Here is a 25,779-nt window from a genome sequence, read left to right on the forward strand (position 1 = left end):
GGGAAAAGAAGCCATAGAGAGGAGAGAGAGGCAGAGACATCGAGGCTGGCTTGCGTGAGCGAAAGAAAGGGGGAAAAGAAGCCATAGAGAGGAGAGAGATAGAGAGGCAGAGACATCGGGGCTCGCACAGCCAGCGAAAGGACGCTGAGCAGAGCAGTGAAAGAGAGAGCGGAGAGAGGGAGAGACGAAGAGCCGGCAGCTTGACACCAATGAAATACACAAAACTGTATCTCTATGCTGATGCGGGGTCGCGAAGCCATGAGGGAGCCGTTCTCCCTGGCGGTGAGCAGCCCTCTCCTGAGCACTTCTTCGTGTTCATATGGTCGCTGCATACGGCGGGGATGGCAGCCGCGGCCGTTTTTGAGCTCCCCCCACCATATGCGGTGACTGCAGATTCTTGTACCCTGTGTATAAGACGGCTCCCCCACCAACTTTTGAAAAGATTTTCCTGGGTTCAGAAGCATTCTTATACGCCGGAATATACAGTAAGCCAACCACTATCTATGTCACAAAAATGGTCATTTTCTCTCGATATGCAGCTGCAATCTAACATCTGGTGGTTTATTCCAAGCCTGCAGCATGAGCACTTCAGACCACCTTTCCTCTGTGCTTCTTTCCCATCTGCTCCTTTACTTTCTTCCACCATTTTCCTTCCCCTCTCTTGATTCCGTTGGTCTCTTCCTCTTCTCATTTCTCAGAATTGCTTTCCCAGACATTTGCCTTCCCCCTTCAGTCTCCTTCCCAGGCACCCCAGAACCCCTCGTTCTCCAGAGCTGCTTGCCTTGGTGCTCTCTGTGGCTCTAAGAAAACTCAGCCAAACACTGTAGCACCATCCTCGCAAAGGACCTTTAGTGCGCTGCAGTAGGAATGTGGCTACAACCCCACAAAACAGTAAACGTGCGCCAACAATGCTTTCTGCAAGAGAGAGATGTTTTGTTTTGTTTGTTCTTGCTCAGAAATTTGTATCAGCCCAGAAATTATATATTCACTTACCTCTGTGCATGACCTCAATTCGTTAGAATAGCCAAACATATTATTCAACGGCACCTGATGGAAAATGAATAATGCATGTGATACAGATTTTGGTGGGAAGGAGGTTATTTCATATTTAAGGAAATCTACATTGCACATTCGGAGCCACATTCAGAGGTCCCATGAGTGAAACTCTGCTCACTCTGCTAGTCGGAGCTGGGGGTTGACTGCTGCAAGAACAAGGTGCTAGGACTAGGGCTACCCAAACCCAATTTCGATCATCTCTCACTCCAAGCATGTTCCCTCGGGAATTACAAAACCAGAGTTTGGGAAACACAGTAGGCTAAGTGCACAGGGGCTAGTTCAAACGTAAATGACTCTGCTTAATAAATACTGCTTATTTAGCTGAGAATGGGCACTTGGATCCACAAGTTCCCCGCTAACCTCTCTCCCTGCATGCTGGTTTTAGCACCGATAACCCAGCTTTCTTTTAACTACAGTTTTCTGTTACATTTGGAATGGGAAATGGTGAGCCTTTATCTTAGCTTACTAGGTAGGGATATAAAGTCATATCCTGGTTAGTTAAGGAGGGGGAGGGAATTAAGCCACAGGTGTGTTTTTTTTTTTGTTTGGAAGCAGTAAGAAACTCATTCAAATACCATGAGAAAGTGGCTGAAATTAACTAGGACATAAGCACGAAAGGGGTCCAAAAAGTCACTATCCGTTTAATAAACTGATTTGTGTCTGAACTGGTTCACAAAATTTGGATTATTTTTTACATTTTATTTTACCATAAAGGACCACGGCACTGATTATAGCTCACCCAACAGATAAACATTAACTGAGCAGAGAGGAATTATTAATATATTATGTTACAGGCTAGCCAGTTGGGTGGAAAGGGGAGTTAGGGAGGAAAGAGGTATGCCAGCTCCAGGCAGGCTATTTTTCTCCCCATTCCAGGGCTGCACCCAAAGCCTCTCCTTATCTGCCTCTGGGTGTGGCCCCAGGATGCCTCTATTCCTCCTCCTCTACAATTGGGGAGCACTGATGACAGAGGAAAGACAGTTGCGGAGATTTGCACAGCAGCAACAAAGAGGCCTCTAGGGAAATCCTCCTAGTTGTGACTCCTAAGCAGTGCTTTCAAAACTATGGTTAGGTTCCTCTGGATTCAGTCAGTTGTTGTTGTTGTTGTTTAGTCACTTAGTCGTGTCTGACTCTCATCATGACCCCCATGGACCAGAGCACGCCAAGGCACTCCTGTCTTCCCACTGCCTCTCGCAGTTTGGTCAGACTCATGTTCGTTGCTTCGAGAACGATTCAGTCGTAAAGCAAGAATAGCTGAGCAAGCTCAACAGCACTTACATTAGCGTAGAGAGTGAAATAATCTTCAGCCCCGTCCTGTCCTGTGATGATGCCTTGGCGGCGATTGACTCCAGCAATCACTTCTCCTTGGAACTCGTTGGGTGCCACAACTTCCACAGACATAATGGGCTCGAGAATACACATGACTGCATTTCCCAAAGCTGGAGCCAAAGAAAATATGTTAGAACACTTACCTTCATATGTCATTTCTTAATTTTTATCTATACATTTTCTCCATTATTTTAAAATGAAAAAGCAACAGATAAATGCACGCAGAGACATTAAACATCTGCAAACAGCAGAACTGCTTGGCATATCAAAATATATCACCTAACACTATTAGAATGAGTGTTGGTACGGTATTGAGTGCAGCAAGGATAACTTTTGCAAAGTTTTGGGAGTCACCTAACAGACCAAAGGAAACTGAGTAAACTGATTAGACGAAAAACAACTGGATGTATTAACTTTGGTTTAATGAACTGCTTATCAAAACACACGACTATTAGCCATATTATGTACACAGAACATCCATCTTCAGAGGCAACAATATCCCTGATGAATGCACATGGGATCAGAAGACAACACGGGACAAATCCATCAGTGACAAATCCCTGGGCTATCTCCACTGGTGAATACAGAATGCCAAGTAATTTATATATGGTCAAGAAAAAATACTGCACACAGATACAAGTTAATATCAGGCCTGCATTTGTTTCCAGTACAGTATCTAATAGCCAGGTCTCAATTTTGAACAAAAAGCCATCTTTCATGTACTCATTTGTAATGAACCGCTCTGTGATTTTCGAATGAAGGGCGGTATACACATTTAATTAAAAAATAAAACGAATCACCAACAAATGTGTAAAGGTAAAGGGACCCCTGACCATTAGGTCCAGGTCGTGACTGACTCTGGGGTTGCGGTGCTCATCTCGCGTTATTGGCCAGCATGACAAAGCCGCTTCTGGCAAACCAGAGCAGCACACAGTAACGCCATTTACCTTCCCACTGTAGCGGTGCCTATTTATCTACTTGCACTTTGACGTGCTTTCGAACTGCTAGGTTGGCAGAACTACTAGGTTGTGTATTTAGTGCTAATAACACAACTAAGTACCGAACAGAACAGAGATGAAATGTGTTTGGTGATGCGATGGCGAGACAGTCACGTTTGACCTTAATAGCAACAGTGAGGCCAAACAGGGAGAAGGAAAAGGTGTTCCCGAAATGAGAAACAACATGGGAGAAAACATGAAATATGTAGGTATGCATATACTGATCAGTGAGCTTCCTTGGAGAGAAGAAGTGTTGTAGATTGGGCAGAAGTGGACAGCTTTCAAATGAAAGGAGAAAATAAGCTTAAAGTTGACGCAGAAAATGCCAGAGCTAGACACAGACCAAAAGTGGTGAACTGCATAGCAGCAACTGCACTATTCACATAACTATTCCGGATAAACTGCAGGGGGAAAATGGAAATAAAGAATAGTTATGTGGTTAAGGGCATGCAGGTGGCGCTGTGGGTTAAACCAGAGTCTAGGGCTTGCCGATCAGAAGATTGGCGGTTCAAATCCCCGCCATGGGATGAGCTCCTGTGGTTCGATCCCTGCTTCTGCCCACCTAGCAGTTCAAAAGCACGTCAAAGTACAAGTAGATAAATAGGTACTGCTCTGGCGGGAAGGTAAACGGCGTTTCCGTGTGCTGCTCTGGTTCGCCAGAAGTCGGTCTGGACCTAAAGGTCAGGAGTCCCTTTACCTTTACGTATGTGGTTAAGGTTGGAAGCACCCCATCTCTGAAGCAGTACCTTGTTTCAAGGCTCCTTCACCAGCTCGGATGAAAGAGATTTCGTTGGAGTCCACCATGTGACTCGCACCGTCCTCTAAGACAAACCGTATCCCGGAAATCTTGTGAGCCATCAAAGGGCCTTTTTCACACGCCTCAAGGAACCCCTATAAAAGAATAGCCTCAGCGTTAGCAACTTCAGTTCAAATGGTGGCAAGTCCTTTGGCATGCAGGTGGCTGTAGGAAACGTGTAGAAAAGTAGGCTTTTGCAGCCAAAATGACCATGCCTGGCTTGAAAGGAAAAGTAACAACAAAACTGGTATGTTAATAGTTCTCCGCAAACAATGGTTTCCAACTCAAGGGACAGCCCAGAAAACACACTCCCTCCCCCTTCTCTCTCTCTCCTGCGCAGAGAAAACTTGAAACCAAAGTGATCAATGAACTAGCATTACAGGTATACCAACGTTTACTATGGTTAATTTCTAATTTTTTATTTCAGTGTTTATATACCACTTTCATTAAAAAAAAGACTGCAAGAGGAACTTAATCAAAATTAAATGCTGCATATAAAAAAGATAAAACATCAAAAACCCATAAAATAAGATTCCACTCACTCATTACTCACACCAATTCCACATCCACTTTCTCTCAGTTGATCTGCACGCACACTCACCCACAAACAGCCTCTGTACCTACAATGCTAGCTCAAAACCATGGTTTCTTAACACACTTAGAACCCTGCTCGAAATTTCAGCTCACAGAAGTAATAATTAGTGCCTGTGGGATATGAAACAGATTTGAAGGGTATCTTACTAGAACCATCACCTTTTTAAAAACAAAAAAGAAACAGTAACCTTTCCAAAAGGTAGAAAATACAGTATCTCTTGTTTTCAAAGGAAAAGATCCCTCTCTGCCTCCTTCATCACTTTCACAAGAGCAAGTCAACGTGGACGAACTGCAGGCATTTATTTTGCGGTGATAGGAAAAGCTAAGCAGAATGCAATGGACCAGCCTATTTAGGGAATGCACTTAGGAAAGACAGTCAATGGGCCCAAGGGCATTTAAAGCATGTTTTCCACAGAGATGCAAGGAGGAGGCAGAACCACAGGAGCTTGCTGTCTACTTGAAGGCTCAAGAAAGAGGTACCAGAAATCCAGTGTCAACCAGACTAGCCCCAGGTCTCCATGGCTTGCAGTCACCGATGCATTAAGAATAAGAAGGTATCTTTAATGCACAGGAGTGATCTTTCTCCGCTCCTTTATTACCTAGCAAGATTTTCTGGTGTGTGGATGACTCTGTGTGTGTGTGTGCTTTTGAATTCTTGTTTTCATTCCCTTGTGTCTTGTTTTTACCATTTTCCTGCTTGGATCTAATTTACCTTCATAGCCAACCGGTTTCTTGAATAGATGCCCATCACCAGCTTGTGATCCTGCCAAAATTGCATTGATTTGGGGGGGGGGGGTTGAGGTAGACCTCACCTTTTCAACGGCTGGCACAAACTGCTTTGGGATATTCGTTCCGACCGTCTTGTCAACGAATTCCACCTTGGTGTAATCTTCTTGCTCCAGAGGCTCTAAATAGCCTATCACTTTGCCATACTGGCCTGCTCCACCAGACTGCCTTTTATGAGTGAAGTCGAACCTGTGAAAAGACATAAACTCAGCAAAAAGAAAGGAAGGGAAGTGATGCCTATTCATTTTGCTCAGCACACATGCATAGCTCAAATCCTGGTCTTTAGATCTACAGGCAACGTTCTCACCTGGGTGCTGGTTTCCACCTAACAAACAGCCAGCACTTCCCTGTCCCCATATAATCTCTTGTATAGGACTGTATGGAGGAAGCACAACCCAAACAAGCTTCTACAGTAGGGATGAGAAATCCCAGGCCTGTCTCTCCTCCACAACACTCCCCAGGCCAAATCTGTCATTGGCCTTGCTTCACACCTCCCTTGAGTGTTTGTGCCTGACTGGAATGTGTCCTTGAACTCTGATGATGCTTCTTGCTTGCCTGCCTGAAAGGCGGAAAGATCTGGTCTGCAAGCGTATATGGGAAGTAGCATATTCATTCATATTCATTATTTTGCCCACACTGGCATGTGACACCCCCCCCCCCCCGGAAGGCTGGCCCAGAAGTGAGTGTAGACCTTGGGTTGAGAAAGATTCCTCCTCCCTCTACAACCAGGCCATTTCCATGGTGGTATTTTTTTGGAGCCTCTCCAGTTATGGAAGCAGCAACTGGGAGGCTCCATGCGAGAGTCCTGTTCATACTGTCATTTTCCCCGTTCGATACCTAGCACAAGTTGGAATTGGCACGGAGAAAAAATGGCCAGTCCACTTCTCTGCTCTTCAAAGCAAAGGGCCTTACGCTGCCATGGTGACTCAGCCTGCCTAAAATCAGTCCCGCTGCGCTCCGATTTGGCGCAGGAACATGCATCGTATTGGGATAGGGTGCTAAATTACTCTCCGGGCCAGTTGAATGCTCAGTCTCAAAGTTCCGCTGCATTTTAGAAAAGGGTCTTGAGAGGAAGGGCCAGCCCAGAACACTTTGCTGCTGCAAGTGACAGCCAAAGATATGAAAGGATGGGCAGGTACCCCTTTCTTGGCATCGAGTGAAGGGGACACAAGCAATTTTTCCAGCTGATATGATTGGCGCTTCTTTCGAAGCCCTGGCTGACCTCTGGAACATCCAAACAGCTCTCCCACTTTGCTGTCACTGCAAATGAGGTTGCGTTTTGGCTGAAGTGCGGGGTTGTTTTTTTTGCACCTTAGTTAATTAGTCAAATGAGTGCTAATTTATGCAGACTTCATCCTGAAATAGAGAATAGTGGGAAGAAAACCTTATTTGTGGTTGTTTCTGATGAGGCATGCACATATTTTAGCAAGCACCCTCTTGCGATCAGCACCATTCCCTCCAGTGTGAGAGAAAAAGAGGAGTGCATTTTCTATGGGCCCCGAGTGTTGCTGCCAGACCATCTCCATTACGTCCTAGTAAAGCTGCAATCCTAACCCCATTTATCTGGGAATAAACCCTGTTCAAGTATATGGGATTTATTTCTGAATAGACATGGTTAGGATTGCGCTGCAAAGCTTCTGCTGTCTTATTGGCTAGGGCCAGCAGCTAAAACAAAAATGCTTCCTAATCAGAATCAGCATCTGTTCACTGTTGAAAATGAGATGATAATGCTGCATTTAACTTTCCAGAATTTTTTTTATTGTATTGTTGCAAATTTTATGATTTTCTGAGCTGCTCAAAGAACTCTATGGGGTGGGGTGGCCTGACCTATATACAGCGGTACCTCAGGTTGCAAACTTAACTCATTCCAGAGGTCTGTTCTTAACCTGAAACCGTTCTTAACCTGAGGCTAATGGGGCCTCCCGCTTTTGCCACTGCGCCGCCAGCGCATGATTTCCGTTCTCATCCTGGGACAAAGTTCCCAACCCGGATCAACTACTTCTGGGTTAGTGGAGTTTGTAAGCCGAATCGTTTGTAACCCAAGGTACCACTGTATATATAAAAAACGAACACAGAAAGTACTAGACTAGTTCCTTTGTGTGCAGACTGCATTTGCTGGTGATTTTTGACACCACAACCGTTTCTACTTCCAGTGGTAACAATGGTCCTTTAGGAAACACTGCAGAAGTCCAGGACTTTATCACTGTAGCAATTTGGCAGCAATGTCCTCCCTCGCCCCCCAAAAAGAAAAAACAAAGAAACACACCCCAAAGTTCATGTTCTTTCAAACTACAATGGTGTGTGATGTATTTATTTAGTTTTGCAAAGCCTTCCATGGTAGGAATAGAGAAATAAACTGTCCAGTATTACAGTAGGTTACTTAATATCATTATTTTATTTATATTGGTTCTCCAGCTTCCTTTGCCATTAACTCTTTACAGGGCTGAAGCAGGGTGTTCCTTTTGTATTTTTACAAAGATTAATAAACCTAGTTTGTTTGCTTTTTAAGCCTCCCGCCCCACAACTGCTCTATGGATATTCCTTATTTCAGAACACTTCGGCTGCCGAGTTCATATTCCAGATGGGAAGCCATCTAGACTAGAGGCACAAAAAGTGATGGTGATGCGCCAAACGGCATTGGAAGAAGCAGGTTGCAACCTTTTGCCGAAATCACCTTTATCCCAGTCCTAAACACACGTACTTGCTCCCTGGGAAGCATCGTGTTTTTGAAGCTGCGCAATTACGAACGATTCCTCTTGATTTCAGCGGGGTTTTATTCGGACGTCATTCTCTAACTGGGCCAAAATACCTTGGCTGCGGTCCCGGGAATCCCATGAACTCCCAAGTAAACATGCACGGATCGTCCTGTTTGTCCTGAGCGGCCCAATATATATATATATATACACGGATCTTTGGAATTTTGACCTAATGGTTCATTTCCAAGTGCCCCCATCTCGACTCTCTTCCTTCTAGCTTCGCCGCGCAAGATCCATCCCCGGCCCAGATGTGGAGCCCGGGCGGGCAGATGTTGCGCCTCTGCACCCCAGCAGCCCCCGCTCGGCTCGCCCTCTTCCTTCTCCTTCTCCTGCCGCCGCCGCTTCCGGGTTTTCTCCCGCCGGCGGCGGCGCAAGAAACCCCATTGTGCGCGGCGGCTGCTGCTGCCACCGCCCAAGCCCAGCCCCGCCGTTTGGCCCCCATTCCCGCTCCGCCAGGGAGGAGCGAGCGCCGCCGAGGCCTCTCCGAGCAAGCCTCCGTGCGCCCCGGAGCCGGCCCCATGGAGATCCCCCCGTCGCACTACCCGGCCACGCGAGCCGCCGGCGTGGTCGAGAACTACATCAACTACCAGCACGGCAGCCCCAGCAAGATCTTCGGCGTGCGAGAAGTGCGCCAAGCCAGCCGGGAGGTAAGCAGGGCCGGGGATGGGAAGGCGCGGGTGCAGAGGCGCTGCTTTCCTTCGCGTACGCTTCCCTGGGAAACAAAAAAAAAATCCCACACACCCAGCAAGCCTTATGGCACCCTAAATGCTCCCGCAGGGCTCTTCCTTAGTTTTGCTGCTGCAAAAGGCTGCAGGGTGCTAGTCGCGCTCCCCAGATTTAAGTTGGAAGAAAGCCCCGTTAAACGGGGCGGGAGCTGCTTCCACGTCCATCTGCAAAGCATCTGGACGGCTAAAAGAAAAAAAAAGGCGCTTGGAGAGTCTCCGCTGCTTTCTCCTCCTCTGAGCAACTTCTCTACAAAGCTTCATTCCTAAAGGGGTTCGAGGCTGAAGACACCAATCGCTGCAGAGGGAGCAAGCGCGCGCAACAACACCCTCTTCCCCGTCTCTAACTACGTTTTGATCCAGGCGAGCGGGGCTCATCCTGGCCCTCATCTGGCCCGCGAGAAGCGAAACTTTCTTTTTAACAAGGCGCACAAAGAGACCAGGAGCTGGGCCCCAAGCGATCGCCATGATCGGCAACGACAACAGTTGTTGCTATAGCTTTCTCCTCCCTTTGTGCGCCTGTGTGGTGCCACGTGGTCCTGGAGCGGCAAACCACCTGCCCCACCGATCGGTAAAAACGAAGTCCACAGAGTTATCTCGTCTATTTAAGGCGGAGTAAACTCGTTGCCTTAACCCATCTTGTTCCAGGCTTGCCTCTAGTGCCAGTCTCTCCCATGGGCGGAGGGGGTGGGGGGAAGGGGGAATCCATCACTGCTGCATTATAGGAATAAGCTGCAGAACCAGTTGCACTAAAAACAAATAGAAAGCCTGGTTGATCCTGGCAACTGTTTGCTGTCCACAAATGAGAGCCAAATAAAAAATAAATACTTCCAGTAGCACCTTAGAGACCAACTAAGTTTGTCATAGGTATGAGCTTTCGTATGACAAACTCTTCGTATGACAAACTTAGTTGGTGTCTAAGGTGCTACTGGAAGGATTTTTTTATTTTGTTTTGACTGCGTCAGACCAACATGGCTACCTACCTGTAACTTGTTGAAAGCAGCGAGGTGTAAAAAAAAATGCTTAACTTTAGCTAGTGCCCAGTGTTTAAAAGCAGTGTCCAGTTGCCTCCAAGTACCCCATTATTTAGAACATTTGCTGAGATGAAAGGTGGATAAAAAGCATCGTTATACTTAACATGCTTAGGACGCGTTGAGGATTCTTGTATTGCAGTTAAGCGTCCAAAAGATGCTTTGGGGGCATTTTCTACCAGCTATGATTTGGGGTGGGGTTCTGCAGGTGTGTGCCTGTTTTGGAAAGGTTAATGCTCTTATTTGTGCAGGTAGGTAGTTATGACAAACCTATGACAAACTTAGTTGGTCTCTAAGGTGCTACTGGAAGGATTTTTTAAATTTTGTTTTGATTTCAACAAGGGAGTGTTAAGCTTACCTACTGAGATCAATGGGATTTAAACATGCTTGGCCTTTCAAAAAATACCTTCCGCAACAAGTTAACTGGGTGTTGTTTTTTAATACGGATACTGAATAGATAAAGAATACCCTCATATTGTTAGGGTCTCTGGCAAGTCCTTAGAAGTCGAAGTAAGATAAACAACATACTCTCTTTGTACTTCAGGAAATTCCAGGTGTTGGGCACAAATATCGCCTGAAGTTTGCAATGCAAGAAGAACTTCAGAAAGTAAGTCCTGCTTTTTTGTTTGTTAGTTAGTTGGGATTCATTTACGGCAAACCTCAAGAGGGTAAAGAGTAGACTGCATCACTGCCTGTATGGTTCCTGAATGAGATTTCTCCGGCCATAAACCACCCGGAAACCACTTCAAAAAGCTGAGGGCTGGTTCTAGGACAAGTCGACAGCACACCTTCTTAGGCTGGTTTCAATAGCCCTCTGGACACCCTGACCCTAAATTCATTTATCAAGATGCTGCCAGGAGCCTAAAACCTCCATGCAACACGCAAGAAAAAGTGGGACAGGTTCCTGGCAGAACTTTGGGTTATCACCTCAGAATGAAAATCTGAGAGACTATATTGCTGGTTTATAGATTCATATTCATCACTCTACACGTATGAATCAGTCTTTACAACCGTGTTTCTCATATTATAAGACATGTCTTATATTTATTTTTTCCTCAAAAAAACACACTATGGCTTATTTTCAAGGGATGTCTTATTTTTTTCCTCCTCCTCCTGCTGCGGCCGGCATTGCTGCTGTGCCTATCACTATGTCTTATTTTCGGGGTATGGCTTATATTCCTTGAATGCTTAAAAATCCTGCTATGGCTTATTTTATGGGTATGTCTTAAAATATGAGAAACAGGGAAACAGAACTATGATAACCTCATGTGTCACATCAGTCTTCAAAGGGGTAAGAAATCAAGTGATGTGCAGACTTGGAAGGGACCTTAAAGACCACCCTGCCAACATGGGAGCCCCACGACCACATTCAGGGAAGTTTTTAATGTGTGACATTTTAATGTATTTTTCTATTTTTTGATGGAAGCGCCCAGAGTGGCTGGGGAAACCCAGCCAGATGGGCGGGGGTACTAATAATAATAATTAAAAAATAATAATAATACTTTATTATTATTATTATTATTATTACAATAAGGAACTGCATGCAAAGCCACTTATTTGTAGCAAAAGCATTCGTTGCTTCTAGAATGTAATATTTCAAACAGTCTATTTTAACCCCTAATTTTTTTGGGGTACCTGACCTTGAACCCCCCTCCCATTTCATATATGCCCCTTGAAATAATGGGGTTGCATTGACACAAAACCACATCTTGCTAATGGATCTGTTACCTTCTGATAGGATATCTAAACAAATACTCCTGCTGTTTTTGCATAACAGTTCACATCACCAAGGAGCAGGCAGCACACTGCAGCTCAAATCACCCATCGCAGCAGGGGTGGGGAACATTTTTTGCCCCGAGGGCCGCATTCCCTGCTGGGCAACCTTCTGAGGGCCACATGCAAAAGTGGGTGGAGAAATGAATGCAAACTTTACCCCTATACATTATGCAAGTTTCAACACAAACTAACATACACCCCTCTCTGTTCAGACAACCAGGAGGCATTATCAGAGTTCAAAGACACATTTGAGCCAGGCAAAAACACATTTTTTGGGTGGTGGTGGTTAAACAAGATGAGAGGTGTTGCCCGAGGAGCGTTCTGATGGCAAAACAGAAAGATCTAGACCTGAAGTTCCCTACCCCTGCATTACAGAATGATTCCACAACAGGAGGAGATGCAATGTTCAATAGCAGAGCAACTGAAGAAAAGGGGAAGAGAGATAATACACATAACACTTCTCTTGAATAGAGAGCAATATACAATTATTCTGAGCAAGGATTTAGGTAAGAGAAGGACATGGGTATTCTAATAGTAATGACGGCTATTTTTGTTAGGTGATATTGGTAAGCAAGGGCGAAGCAAAATGTGTTTATCATTAGAATATGCAAGCTGCTTCCAATGAAGTTTTTAAACTTGTCTGATTATTTCTCCAACAGGGCAGTCCTGTGAACTGCACCGCTGAAATCCTGTATCATCACGGCGACCCACATGTTGCACCCGAAGTGCATTATACAGTGGAAGGGGAGTTTGGGACGAATACAGAGGAAGCAGACAACAAGTTTTACAACAGACTCAAGAACCTACCAGACCTATTAGAGGCACAAAATCTTCCAGGTTAAAAAAAATAAAAAATATTCAACTTGAAATTACCTTTATGAATGAGGTGTCAATGTTGAACTTTAGGTTTTGAAATAATTGGTCAATGTTGCCTGCAACAAAATGTTGCAGCATCTCCTCCCTCCTAACAGGCATGCTTCTGTTTTGGATTCCAGCCAGCCGTTTCCTCTACTCCCTTTCAACATAACGTATGGACTATGCTCAGACATTAGGCCACTGTGATTTTTTGCTCCCTTTTGAAAATGGTTTTTTTTGTTCCCTGAGCATGCTGTTGTGTTCTTCGTTTCTCAGTGGCTCCATTTTGGTTGCCACTCATGCTATTAGGAGGGAGTGGATGCTTGAATAAATGTTCCACAGGTTTTCTTTAGTTAAGGTACAGGCAAAGAATACGGGGCTCAAGGACCAGTTCTTTACTCCAGTCCCACTTAGGATGAAAGCAGCAAAGGGCCAAGACAGAAAGTCTTGGTAGACCAGCTGAAGTTCCTATGTTGGCTGTCCCTGCTTTAAAGCAACTGCAACTAGATCTTAAAACAATGTAAAAGTGGAACGACCACTCGCGGGATTCAGCTAATACTGTATCAGATTACAAATTAAGTTCTCAAAAATACAGCTCATTGCCATGTAAATGGGTGACTTGAGATGATCAAGCCAGCTGATCTGCCAGAGACTGGAAGGGGTCTGCAACAAATAGCAAACTACACGGAGCCGTGTTATAGTAGATTTAGTGCGTGCAACAGATCTCTGGTGCAGAATGTGGAGAGCCACCGCTTTCATTTTCAATAAAGCAGGTGTAGTATCTCTATAGTCACAAATACGGAAACAGGTTTGTGGTACCACATCTTTCCAGCAAATGAATGCATGCCTTCTGCGGCTAGGAGTCCCTTGTCCATGGTTCCTAGTCAGCATGGGCCAACTCACGCAGTCCTGTTATTCCCAAACTTAGCTCTGCTCTTTTTCCTGCCACTGGTTGCCAAACAAAAATCCAAGTTCTGGATAAAAGGTGGAGTATTCAGACTGTGCAAAGTAGAGGCACATTTAAGGAACTTTTTTGGGGGTGGGGGTGGGGTTGGCACAGAATGCAATTCATGTCTAGGAATTACTTTAATAATAATAATAATAATAATAATAATAATAATAATACCTCCACATCTTTATACTTTCCCAGTTCAATTCAAGCTATTTGTTTCTGTTGCCAGACAATTTCGGAAATGTCTCTGAAGAAATGAAGCCTGTTCGGCACTTAGCCTGGGTTGCCTGTGGTTACGTAATATGGCAGAATTCAACAGAAGACACTTGGTACAAAATGGCAAAAGTGCAAAGTGTCAAGCAAGTGGTAAGTGCATGGATTAAAGTTGTCCTATGGGAAGAAGAGTTCACAGTGGAGTTTTTTTGAAGGGAGTTACAAACTGGAGATTAACATGGGATTTTCAGTGTATACTTGCCTAAGAAAGCCTGACATATTCTTAATAATAATATTTATACCCTGCTTCTCCATTTTGGCTTAATTTTTGTTAAATAAATCATGACATGGTGTAATATAATATGTCAAGGGTGGTTGTTCCTCTGAGGTTGTATTTACCTAATTTTAAGGCCTGCTGTTATTATATCCTGATATGTAAAATTCTTTTCCCCATGACTGTATATAAGGGAACAGTGCATTTTACTTCCTCTTTAAAGGGAAACTCGTCTGTTCAGTTCTCCTGACCAAGCCCTAAAGGATTTCAGGTCACAAGAATCCAGAAGCACAGTGTCTCCATAGTGATTTAATACTAAGAACAAAAAACAAACAAACAATGAGTCAGTTCTAAACCCGTTAAGTTGTTTATGGAAACGAGAGCATTCCTTCTTATAAAAATGAAACCCCTTTTCCGAATTAAGGAATGGCAGAGTTTTAAACGATGGGTCTTTGCCTTCTGGATGTTAAAGGGAAACAAGGAAGGAAACCTAGTTCTCCCCTGTTAGTTCAAGTTCTTCAGTGTTTCCACGCTCATTAAACAACATTTGAAAGTGGTTAGCTGTGCATGGGTGGCAGCCATACTTACTAAAGTCAGGGTATGGTTTCCCCCCTCTTTTGTTGGTTGCAGAAAAGGAGTGATGATTACCTGGAATTTTCCTATGTGGTTCTGATCCATGATATTGTCTCCCAGGTAAGTAACAGAATTGAAAAGCAAATAAAGAAAGGGGCGGGGGAGGGGGAGAGAAGACGACCTTTCCTGCAAAAAGCCATCCTGGAACAGTGATCACCACAGTATCAGGCTGGTAGGACAGGAAGGAGCACTCAAGGGCCCCAGAGCTGTTCACAGGCTTCTACCAGGATAGCTAGGAGGGCCCTGCATTTAATATGGGACTCCCAGCTTCCATATTACCTGGGAGGCCACCACGTTGGCTGGCCCTAGGCTTTACTAAGAGCCTCCTGTGCAGCCTGCAGAGTACAGCAAGAGCATGCATGGGATAAAGACAGCCTGAAAAGCAAGGCACTGCCAACCTTCATGGTTAGGCACAGGTCTCAGCACTGCTTCATAACCAGGACTGAGAAACATGCCTGTGTGTATGCCATGATTCAGGCGGAGGGCAGGACAAGCACAGGATGTGATACGGAGCAACAGAATCCACCTTTCTCAGAATCTGTTTTCATTTAAAACACACACACACACACACACAAGCTCAAGCTACTTCTGGCCACAAATATAAGATTGGAAGGGTGCTGTCAGTGCCTGCTGCACTCTCAGAAGGAAGATTCCCAAAGGTAGGGAACAGATCCATTGGGCAAAAGAATTTGCAGGGTTTTTTGGACTAGATGACCCTTGGGGGTCCCTTCCCTCTCTACAATTCTATAAGCAGACTTCGCAAAAGTGCAGGATTCCACCAAATGAGACAACTTTTGCAAATGTGCATAAACTCTATGTGCCACAGAATGCATGGTGCAGAGTTTGCATTGCCTGTTAAGGTTGCCAACTTTTGACCCACAGCTACAGGCTTTTATTCACGAGCAATCTGACCTGCAGCAATTAGCATCAGTTTGCTCCAACCATGAAAGCTTCACTTCCCGACTTCTACAAGCCAGCCTTCCACTGAAGGCAGAGGATAAGGCTAGGCTGTGTCCTCCTCCACCCTGGCCAATTAACCAACCCTACTTACCTAGATTACGATATGCATTTATTTATTTAAAGTGTGGAGGACACAAACACACACACGGGCTGACTATATCCTAACTTGAAGCACCCTGTCTCTCTAGCTGCATTTTCCTAACTTTACTAGCTGAGCACTCCAAGAAAAATCAGCTCTAGGCAGTCAGAACCCTCAAAACAGCACACAGTGGGGAGAAGAGGGGAGATTGTTCAATATAACAAGGGAAAATTCCACCTAGAGGTTCTGTCATTAGAAGGCTCCTTCTGTCAGATGAAGGCTCTGGATTCAAACAGTGACCCCTCCCAGATTAACCCCAACTGTGCCATAAGCAGAGAACAGGAGTGAACAAAATGCCTATTCAGCAAATCACTTTAGATCCCCTATTCAGCAAATCACTTTAGATCCCCCAACTATGCAAAAGTGCATGCTACACAGGAAGGCAAATCTTAGCCAATCTGGCATCAGATTGTTGATCCTCCATATTGCAATTGTAGTACATATCTGCACACAAATCACAGTGCAATGAATCAGTTTTCATCTAGTGGCATCTCTTATGCCTTGTATTGCAGATCTTGTGTATTCCCCACCCACCCACCCACCCACCCACCCCGGCTTCTATCATTTAGAATAAGGTGCAGGAACCAGAACGGCTATATAAGAATGCAACACCAAGCCAGAAGTACAAAGGAAGTCCACAGGAGGATATAAACCTTATTCCCAAGTATCACGAGAACAAAATTTGTAGATGGTGACCTAGTGAGGCTGCTGTCTATTGAACACATTGCATTTCACATTGGAGCAGAAGCACTCCATCCTTAGCCAATCTACTTCTGGGTTGCATGGTTCCCTATGTGCATGAATTAGGCAGAGAGCATGCCTATATTACAGGTTTGAAAAGTCAACCTTGAAACAACACTGCGTGAAACAGTATGGTGCACAGGAACTACCTGGCAATATTTCAGTGAAACAATTCTCTCCCTTTCCTGCCATCCACATTCTTGATTGCCTTGCTCTATGAGAGTCACTGCACTTTGTTAAGAATTTCTGAGTTGGAAAGAGGAGGAGGAACGAAATGTGACCTGGCCAGAAGTTACTAGATAGGAAAAGAACGTGATTTTCCAGATATGCAGAGATAACAACGTTGTTCCTTGGTTTTTCTAATACCCTGGCTGCTCTAACGTTTGGGCTTCTTCTTTTTTAAATCCACAGGAGATTATTCCTTGGCACATGCAAGTTTTATGGAACCCGCAGCATGGAGTTAAAGTCACACGGAATAGCCGTCAGCCAAAACGTGCGGCACAGGATTAGTGGCCACAACTTCAACCCTACTACATTGGTACCTTGGTTCCCGAAAGGCTTAGTGGTCAAACAAATCGGCTCCCGAACGTCGCAAACCCAGAAGTAAGTTTTCTGGTTTGTGAACGTTTTTCAGAAGCCGAATGTCCGATGCAGCTTCCTTGGCTTTCGATTGAGTGCAGGAAGCTCCTGCAGCCAATCGGAAGCCGCACCTTGATTTTCAAATGGTTTCGGGAGTCGAATAGACTCCCGGAACGGATTAAGTTCGAGAACCAAGGTACCACTGAGGTTGCTCAAATGTCTTTATAACAACTTCATACAGCTAGAGGGAGGGCTACAAAACAGGCTTACAGAGGTTCAGAAACCCCTACATGTATAAGGACCAATGCAAATTATTTTCTGGCCTCGGTGTGGTGGCTCTTGCAGGCCAGAGCAAACACTTACGGTACAGTTGTCATAATGCTCTCTCTGAACGCTACTTTAGGCTTCCCGGTCTCACAAGGACAACCATATTCTCTTTCCATTCTCTAGGTAGAAACAGCACAAAAAAATAATTATACTGATTAATAAAATGTGTTGCCAAATGGGTAGCGCTTAGCATGATCTCACCTAATTATTCCCAAATGCTACCTACAATCATTGGGAAAATGTCGATCCAACATTTTCCAGCTGTAGTCTGTCTCTAGTTAACTAGAGCTTCTTATATCTGGACCAGATAGAAGTCCACCCACCCAGAGCAGATTGGGGTTTTTTTGAGAAATTTTTTGGTCCACATCCTGTACATATGAAAGATTTTTTGACCTTCTATATATACTTCATGAGCGAGAACCACAAAAAATTGCTAACACAGACCCAAATGAAGGATTACAACCGACACTGTATAATTTATACATAGCCAGATATGAAGCTGGGGAGCACATCTAAACTATAAACGCTGAATTAAATAAATACTTTTGCCAAGTGAGACTCGGTAGCACACTTTACCAGTGCAATCTTGCAACAATCACCTGTGCATAGATTTCCAGGTGCAATTCTCCCATTCCTGAAACAATGGTCTCTTTGCTCTCGCTGTCAAAATGAACTCTGAAAGTGGGTCTTCCTTTGTGAAGCGGTTAATGCCTTTTGAAAACTTATCCAAGTCATTCTAGAGAGGGACGGGGAAATAAACAAGGGTAAATTAATGTCTTTCGCATCATTGAGTATAACAAGGTAGTCAAAAGTGCTGGGGTTACAGGACAAAATACCATAAAAAATAGAGCTAGGTGGTTTCCATAAACTGTAGGGTATCAATGGAACGTGTTGGCTTCAGAGCATCACAAAACTTGAGACTGCTCCACTCAGTGCTGCATTGACACAAGTAAATACACAACTAGGATTGATCACACATAATTGCCAGGGCATCAAGCCTACTGGAACTCTGCAGCAGGGGAACTACCACACCAAAAGGTGGCTCAGCTTCTCCTGAACACAAGAACCAAATGCAACAGGAACCGTACAGTTTTCCTCCAAGAAAAATCAGATCACAACATTCCTTCCAAATTAAAGAATTTTTTTACTATTTACCCTTGTTTGGACCTTAGATTGCCTACCTTGTTGGATGGTTTCATTGCCACTGAAATGACAGGATCAGGGACATGAATAGATTCCTATGAAAAGGAACAGAACAGAGAAACCAAAGAACCATTTGTTAACATAAAAACACTTGAAAATTATCCTTCCAGATAATTATTTTTACTTTTAACGCTCAAACCCACAGGCAGCCTTCCTCTTGCTTGCTAGGACTCGAAATTTACGGGGTTTGTTAAAACAAATGTTTCCTAATGCGGTATCAGATCCTGGTTTGTAGTCAGAAATTAAAACGACAGTTTCCCTGTTTGGATGGACAAATAAATAAAAAATCATAATGGCATTTAAGAGAAGGGAGGAGAGAAGGAAGCATGAGCGGGCATAGCGTTCATCTTATTAAACTGATATTGCTACATTTGAATTGTTTTGTACTCTTCATAGAAGGGCTGGATGATACATTTCTGATCATGCTCGTCCATTTCAACAGAATGCAGAACTGACATCAGCATAAACTGATTATACTTGTATTTTATTTTTAAAATTGTAATAGCTGTAAAAGCAGACTCAAAATAAAACCTTTTTTAAAAAAAAATTAGAGGTTTCTTTAGTACAGAGGACATTTAGATTAAGGAATAACATCTGAATTGTTATCTGAATTGAAATATAAAGAGAACACACAGTTCAATTCAGAGGAGGAACTTACCATGGAAAGGTCAGTGTTAGATTTTTCTGAAAATGTATCCCCACTAGCACAGTCGATGCCGAATAATGCACAGATGTCTCCTGCATAAACTTCTTCCACATCCTAGTGGAAACCAAAAAAAAAAAAAAGCATTCTAGGTGCTTTTTATGGCGTTAGGCAAGAGCGCAACCATTCTACAGCAGTGGTAAGACCTGCATGCATAGTCTATCCCTGATTATAACAGGGTTCTCCTAGATTCTAAGCTGCCACTAGAGGCTCTCAGTGTTTCAGTGGCCCTTGTTCCAGCTGGCTGACAAATTATAACCATAGCTACCATAGTCTAGGTTTTTGATAAGCTCCTGACTGGACTACTGCAATGTACACTACATAGGGCTTCGCTTGAAGACTGCCCCAAAGCTGCAATTGGTGTAGAATGCCACTGCCCATTTGTTGTCTGGGGCAGTAAAATGGGATCATGCCACGCTGATCCTGAAAACTCACTGCTAAGCAGCAAAGTCTGATTCATGCTGACTGGTAAAGCTATCTGTCAGGAGTTAAGATAATCACATTTTTTCTGCTAGATTAGCCAACATGTCAAGACAGAGAAAGATGGGGAAGAGTGCAATAATGGGACCAGGAACGAGTGGCTTCCAGAGAGGATGGGGCAACTGACTGCCAATATGACAAAAGCCATTTCACTAAAAGCGTTTTTACTATCAACTTGAAAGGTAACTTTTGAGACTGTACTAGGATGAACTAGGAGACAAATTTAGCCCTTACGAATAATTGAAGAATGGCCCATTTTGGCCTTACCTCCACTTCCAGCTGTTTTTATAGGGCCATGGTGCTTAAAAGCTAACTGGGTGTGAAGAGCTTTCGTGTGCATGCACACTTCTTCAGAAGAAAAATATAAACTTAGTTCATACCAAAATATAAACTTAGTTGGTCTTTAAGGTGCTACTGAAGGAATTTTTTTATTTTGCTTCGACTCAGACCAACACGGCTACCTACCTGTAACTGGGTGTGAAGAAATCGACTTGGGATTCCCCAGGCAGACATTTTATAAGATCATGGGAATGTTTTGATTTCTTCGTTTTGTGAAGAAAAGGGGTTCTCGGGGCAAGGGGTGGATAAAAAGGGGGAGCAGTTATGGCAGGACGTTAATTGCTATATAAGCCTTCCTGAGCTTGCAGCTTTGGTCAGTAGCGGTTTCGTTTTTCAAAAAGAGGGCCACGTATTGAATGGAGCAGCGAAGGCTAGAGATCCAGCGGCAAGGGCTCTCATTACACCCTCCCATGGTAGCTGAGACTCAGGCAAAGGGCTCTCTAACCGCTTCCTTCCCAGTGGGAACAGAAACTTTAAAAGGGGTTCTAGATGACACTGTGAACAGCAACGGCTTCATCTTCTACATCAGGCATCCCCAAACTTTGGCCCTCCAGATGTTTTGGACTACAATTACCATCTTCCCCGACCACTGGTCCTGTTAGCTAGGGATCATGGGAGTTTTAGGCCAAAACATCTGGAGGGCCACAGTTCGGGGGTGCCTGTTCTACATCCTGTCCGCCTACACTACACAAGGCATGAAATGCCGACAGGGCTGCTGTTCACACTTCTTCCCAACTCACACGGGAGAAAGCAGCTACAGAGAGGTGTCCTCAGGATCAAGGGCGAAACTGAGGGAGGAGATAGCAACAGTACTGCGCTGTACAGTCGAGCAGGGTATAAACTGAAAACCATACAGATGTTTTCGGCGAGGAAACAAATTTTAGGAGCAGCATTTATCTGCAAATAAAATCCCACTGCACAGGCAAGGAACTGAAACACCTTTAACTAGAAATGCCTTCTCTTTGACCCAGACTGCATACAAAGAATGCCATAGCGTAGTGGTTCCCAAACCCTTTTTTCCTCCTGGACCCCTTGAAAATTGCAGGTGGCCTTGGCGAATGACTTGATGACTATTCTACCTGTAATATGCTGTGCTTGCTGCAGAATGCTTTGCAGATGTATTTCTATTTATTTCTTGTATTGCATTTTCTTGCATTACACTTTGCATCCCATAGAATCTGAATCATTACACGATAAAATATAGCATAAGAAAGAACAAATACAATTTAAAGATCAATATGCGTATTTGATGCAGATGTGATAGGAACCACCTGACTGAAACTCGCCCAGGAGCCACAGTTTGGGAACCCCTGCCTTTGTTTGCATCTTCTTCACTGAATGGAAAGGGATGGATTGAAGTGAAATAAAATGCCTCACAGCCTGGGTTTTGCCTCGATATTCACCTCCATCGTGTCTGCATGCATGCGGACCAGTCTTGGCACCCGGACCTTCTTCCCGGTCCTGGTATTGTAAATGGAATCGCCTTTCTTTAGCATCCCCTGATAAACACGGACGTAGGTGAGCTGTCCAAAACGCCCAGCCTGCAAGCGGCAGAAAACAGCAGCCAGTCAATCGCAGGAGGGAAAACTTTAGGAGAAGCAGAGGGAATCAGCGCAACACACACCCTCAGGTGTAGAGCAAACGGCCACTAGCAGCCCTGACCCAACAAGTCTCAGCTCAGTTGTTCTTAGTTAGAAAGTTTTGTCGGGGGAGACTTACCTCGAGTTTAAATGCCAGGCCCAAAAAAGGCAAGGAACTGTCTCTGGCAGAGCTCAGCGAAATCATAGATTTTTCATTGGAATCCCTTGGAGAAGAGAAAAGTTAAGTTTAAAATGCAATATTTCTACAGTACTTACTTCTCAATCCGTTTTGGTTGTGAGGATCTGTTCTGAAGGACGATCTAATGAGCAGCCTTAACAGGCTCTGAAGACCAATGGCAGATGTAGAATTATTACCAAGAACAGCCTTAGTTGAGTTTATGTCCTTTTTGTATGTGTTTACCACTTAAACCCGTCCTACCTGGTTTCCGAATTGTCCTCTTTATTTCTGTGTTATCCTTTGTTGAATAGTTGTATGGGTCGATTTGGTCTGTGACCGTTTAATAAAATTTGATTTGATTACCTGGTTTCCGTGCAGGTTTTTAAAGGAAAACCCTTAAAAATCCAAATGGCTTGTGTGTGTATTCTCACCTTTCCCCGCAAAGGAAAAATGTAAGAGGTGGTAGAAGCGCTGCCTCTCCTTTCTTCCTTTACAGATTTTAGCCACTTGGAGCAGCTAATGTAGGCTAACTCCTGCTGCATGGATTTAAAGAGTTCTCTGCAATTCCCCCTGGAAGCGATGGGCATAAAAATATGTCAGTGATCTCAGAAAGATTGTAAGGGGGGAATTATGGTTGTCCCCCCTGGGTCCAGCCGCTTCCGCACCCACCATACCATCTCTCTGAGAGTGACTGCATGTCACCACGCCCTGTTGCTCCCAGGGGGAATTGGAGGCACATTTTCAACCTACACAGCCAGATCCAACTGATTCCAAGTAACCTGTACATGAAAGTTAAGCCCAAAGAGTCAGCTCTCAGGTCACCTCATTGTGGAATCAATCAAGAGTCTTACCCAATCCGCACGTCCAAGGAGGTGCAGGTAAGGTGTTTGCTGTAGAACAGGCATCCCCAAACTGCGGCCCTCCAGATGTTTTGGCCTACAACTCCCATGATCCCTAGCTAACAGGATCAGTGGTTGGGAAAGATGGGAATTGTAGTCCAAAACATCTGGAGGGCCGAAGTTTGGGGATGCCTGCTGTATAATCTGAACTCACCAAATTCCTTCCTAAGAATTCTGAGGCTTGATTTTTAGCCGAAACATGCACTGCTGAAGGTGTAAGTGAATTAAGGCGGATTTAATACAATAGTACCTTGGGTTAAGAACTTACCGTAATTCATTCCGGAGGTCCGTTCTTAACCTGAAACTGTTCTTAACCTGAGGTACCACTTTAGCTATTGGGGCCTGCCGCTGCCGCACGATTTCTGTTCTCATCCTGAAGCAAAGTTCTTAACCCGAGGTACTATTTCTGGGTTAGCAGAGTCTGTAACCTGAAGCATCTATAACCTGAGGTACCACTATACATATCTTTTGGAGTTGTAAAAGAAACGATGCATTGCTGGACAGAAGCACCCAAATATTATACAATCAAGTACAGTACAGGCTATGATCTCCAGAGAAATCCTAAATTTCTCCTTTAGATAACTTCATTCTGAAGTCATTAATACTAATTTACAGCTGATTACTGCACTGCCAACATACAGCAAAACAAGTGTGTTTCACAAAAATGGAAAAATAAAGACATTCCCATAACAGGGTAAGGAAAATCTGGTGCACTCTCTTAATGTTATAGCTTACATGTGAGAGAAACACAATTCATAATAATGAAGAAAAGAAACTTACTGAGAGATGGGCCTTGTTTTTGCACTATGGAATGGCAATGTAAATGACGCTGTTTTCCCTTTTAATGTGTTCAGAAGGGGGGGTTTTTTGCTTTTGTTTTTACCGAAACATAAATAAATCTTAGTCAGCCTCTAAGCATCTTGCAGTATTGGATTCTGTAGAGACAGCCAGAAGGGGTTTCTTTTAAACAAACAAATAAATAAATAATAAAAAGGAGAGAGCTGAAGGTAGTTTAATAGACACGTGTGCCCATTTCTTTTGTCTACTGTCACCTCTAATCAAACCAAGTTTCCAGGGTTTTAAAGGACTACAAAAGCCAGAAAAACTTGTTTACTAGAGACAACAGTGGGATGAGCTTCCACATCACAAGCAACAATGCCTCTATTATATCACCTTCTGTTCTCTCTTTCTTAAAAGATGCCTGATTAATCACTGGGGATGAGAACAAGAAAAGACCTGCAGCTTTTGATGTGTCTGCCACCTACAGGCCAAACAGGTGTACCCACCAGCTTAGGAGACGAAAGCATGCATCAGACAAAGTGGGCTTTATCTTACAAAATCACTGCCTTTCATCTTCAACCGTAGCATAGGGTACTTAGTGGCCACATTATAAATAAATATATTTTTTCCCTCCAATTTAGAAAAAATAAGGCCTGTGCAAACGAGATCTGTTTTCCTCCACTTTCTGTACTTACTCCTGGTTGGAAATCGCGTAGTTCTGGACTTCGGATGGGTTTGGGAGGTATTCCAGAACCGCATCCAACAGAGGCTGCACACCTTTGTTCTTCAGAGCACTTCCTACCAGCACAGGTGTGAAGGATTTGCTGAGTGTTGTCCTTCTGATTGCAAGCTTGGGAGAAACAGAACATTCACAGCGTTAACAGTTGGGTTCTTAAGGGCATACAGTACAAGAATGCACAGCATCGAGCTTTCTGTTCACCACCAAATGAAAACAATGATAAGAAAAGCAATGTTTGTGACTACGTGATACAAAGGGGGACTTTTTCCAACTGTGGAAAGAAGCTTTAAAACAGGGCACCAGCTCTGATTTTAAACGGAACAAAAAGGCTTCCCCGAAAGGTTTGCTTTCTTCACGTATCTCAGGAGGTGGCCAAAAATTCACACAGAAAACAAGTCCTTAGTGTAATCATCACACTGCATTTGAGTGTGAATGTCATGGTGTCGAGGATTAACCTACTCGATGCAAGAGAAAGCTAATGCCAAAAGGGAAAAGAAAGAAAAGTACGCACGAGCACAAAGCTGCTACCAAGTTGAAACCGGGATTTGTTGGGGTTTAACAAGTTGGAAGAAAAGCCACGGCCAAGCTTGCATTGCAGTGACTACAACTGGAACAACGCTAACAGGTTTGAGACCCACATTGAGCAAAAAATTCCTGCATTGCAGGGAGTTGGACTATATGACACTCGTGGTCCCTTCCAGCTCTACGGTTCTATGATCCTATCAACCTGGGATAGTTCAGTTGACATCCCTGTGTTGTGACAGGGGGCAAAACTCTGTGTATATCTGTAATGGTGCAGCAGCCGTCATTTCGGCTCTAGCCCTGCTCATTCCTGTCGGGGCCCAGCCTGGACCTGCCACCAGATGTATTTGTCTCTAGACCTGTAGCTAGGGTTGCCAGACTCAATAGAGGACAGGACTTCTGTGCCTTTAACTGCCCTGCTCTCTTCTGAGTCTGGAAACCTTAAAGAGAAACCAGCAGACCCTTTGTTTAATTTCCAAGCAAAGGGTCTGCTGGTTTCTCTTTAAGGTTTCCAGACTCAAAAGAGAGCAGGGCAATTAAAGGCACAGAAGTCCTGTCCTCTATTGAGTCTGGTAACCCTACCTGTAACATGTGCTCAGGGCCTCCAAGACCAGCATCTCAAGCTAGAAAAGGGCCAAGAGCCAAACTCCTGTTACTGATACCAGGCCTGGCAAATCTAAAAGGTTGATACCATCTGTCAAACTGGAGAGGCCAGCCCTGCACACCCCTGTTCCCTTCTAGGTTGGAGGAGGACTCTGGCTCCACATTATTACCTTGGCAGGCCAGATCCTTTACTGTCTGAAGTACCAGGTTTAAGCCCTCAAAGTACCTGATCTTCC

General features: G+C 44.2%; 2 protein-coding genes across 2 annotated transcripts in view; one reads left to right on the top strand and one right to left on the bottom strand.

Moving 5' to 3' along the window:
* GFM1 (G elongation factor mitochondrial 1) overlaps positions 1-25,779 on the bottom strand; it is a 39,768-nt gene that overhangs the window by 1,672 nt on the left and 12,317 nt on the right. Inside the window, 12 exon segments of the mRNA XM_035132545.2 lie at positions 994-1,047; positions 2,335-2,495; positions 4,130-4,274; positions 5,586-5,748; positions 17,554-17,636; positions 18,117-18,199; positions 18,202-18,253; positions 18,699-18,755; positions 19,379-19,480; positions 21,646-21,783; positions 21,962-22,046; positions 24,375-24,529. Coding sequence (XP_034988436.2) covers positions 994-1,047; positions 2,335-2,495; positions 4,130-4,274; positions 5,586-5,748; positions 17,554-17,636; positions 18,117-18,199; positions 18,202-18,253; positions 18,699-18,755; positions 19,379-19,480; positions 21,646-21,783; positions 21,962-22,046; positions 24,375-24,529 — 1,278 coding nt within the window.
* On the top strand, positions 8,549-19,090 carry LOC118093447 (latexin). Its single transcript, XM_035132547.2, has 6 exons — positions 8,549-8,962; positions 10,613-10,675; positions 12,504-12,681; positions 13,881-14,017; positions 14,769-14,831; positions 17,023-19,090. Exons 1-6 carry the CDS (start codon positions 8,564-8,566, stop codon positions 17,119-17,121), a joined length of 939 nt encoding a protein of 312 aa, XP_034988438.2. The 5' UTR covers positions 8,549-8,563; the 3' UTR covers positions 17,122-19,090.

Source organism: Zootoca vivipara, chromosome 5 (assembly GCF_963506605.1).
Source record: "Zootoca vivipara chromosome 5, rZooViv1.1, whole genome shotgun sequence".
Classification (NCBI taxonomy): domain Eukaryota; kingdom Metazoa; phylum Chordata; class Lepidosauria; order Squamata; family Lacertidae; genus Zootoca; species Zootoca vivipara.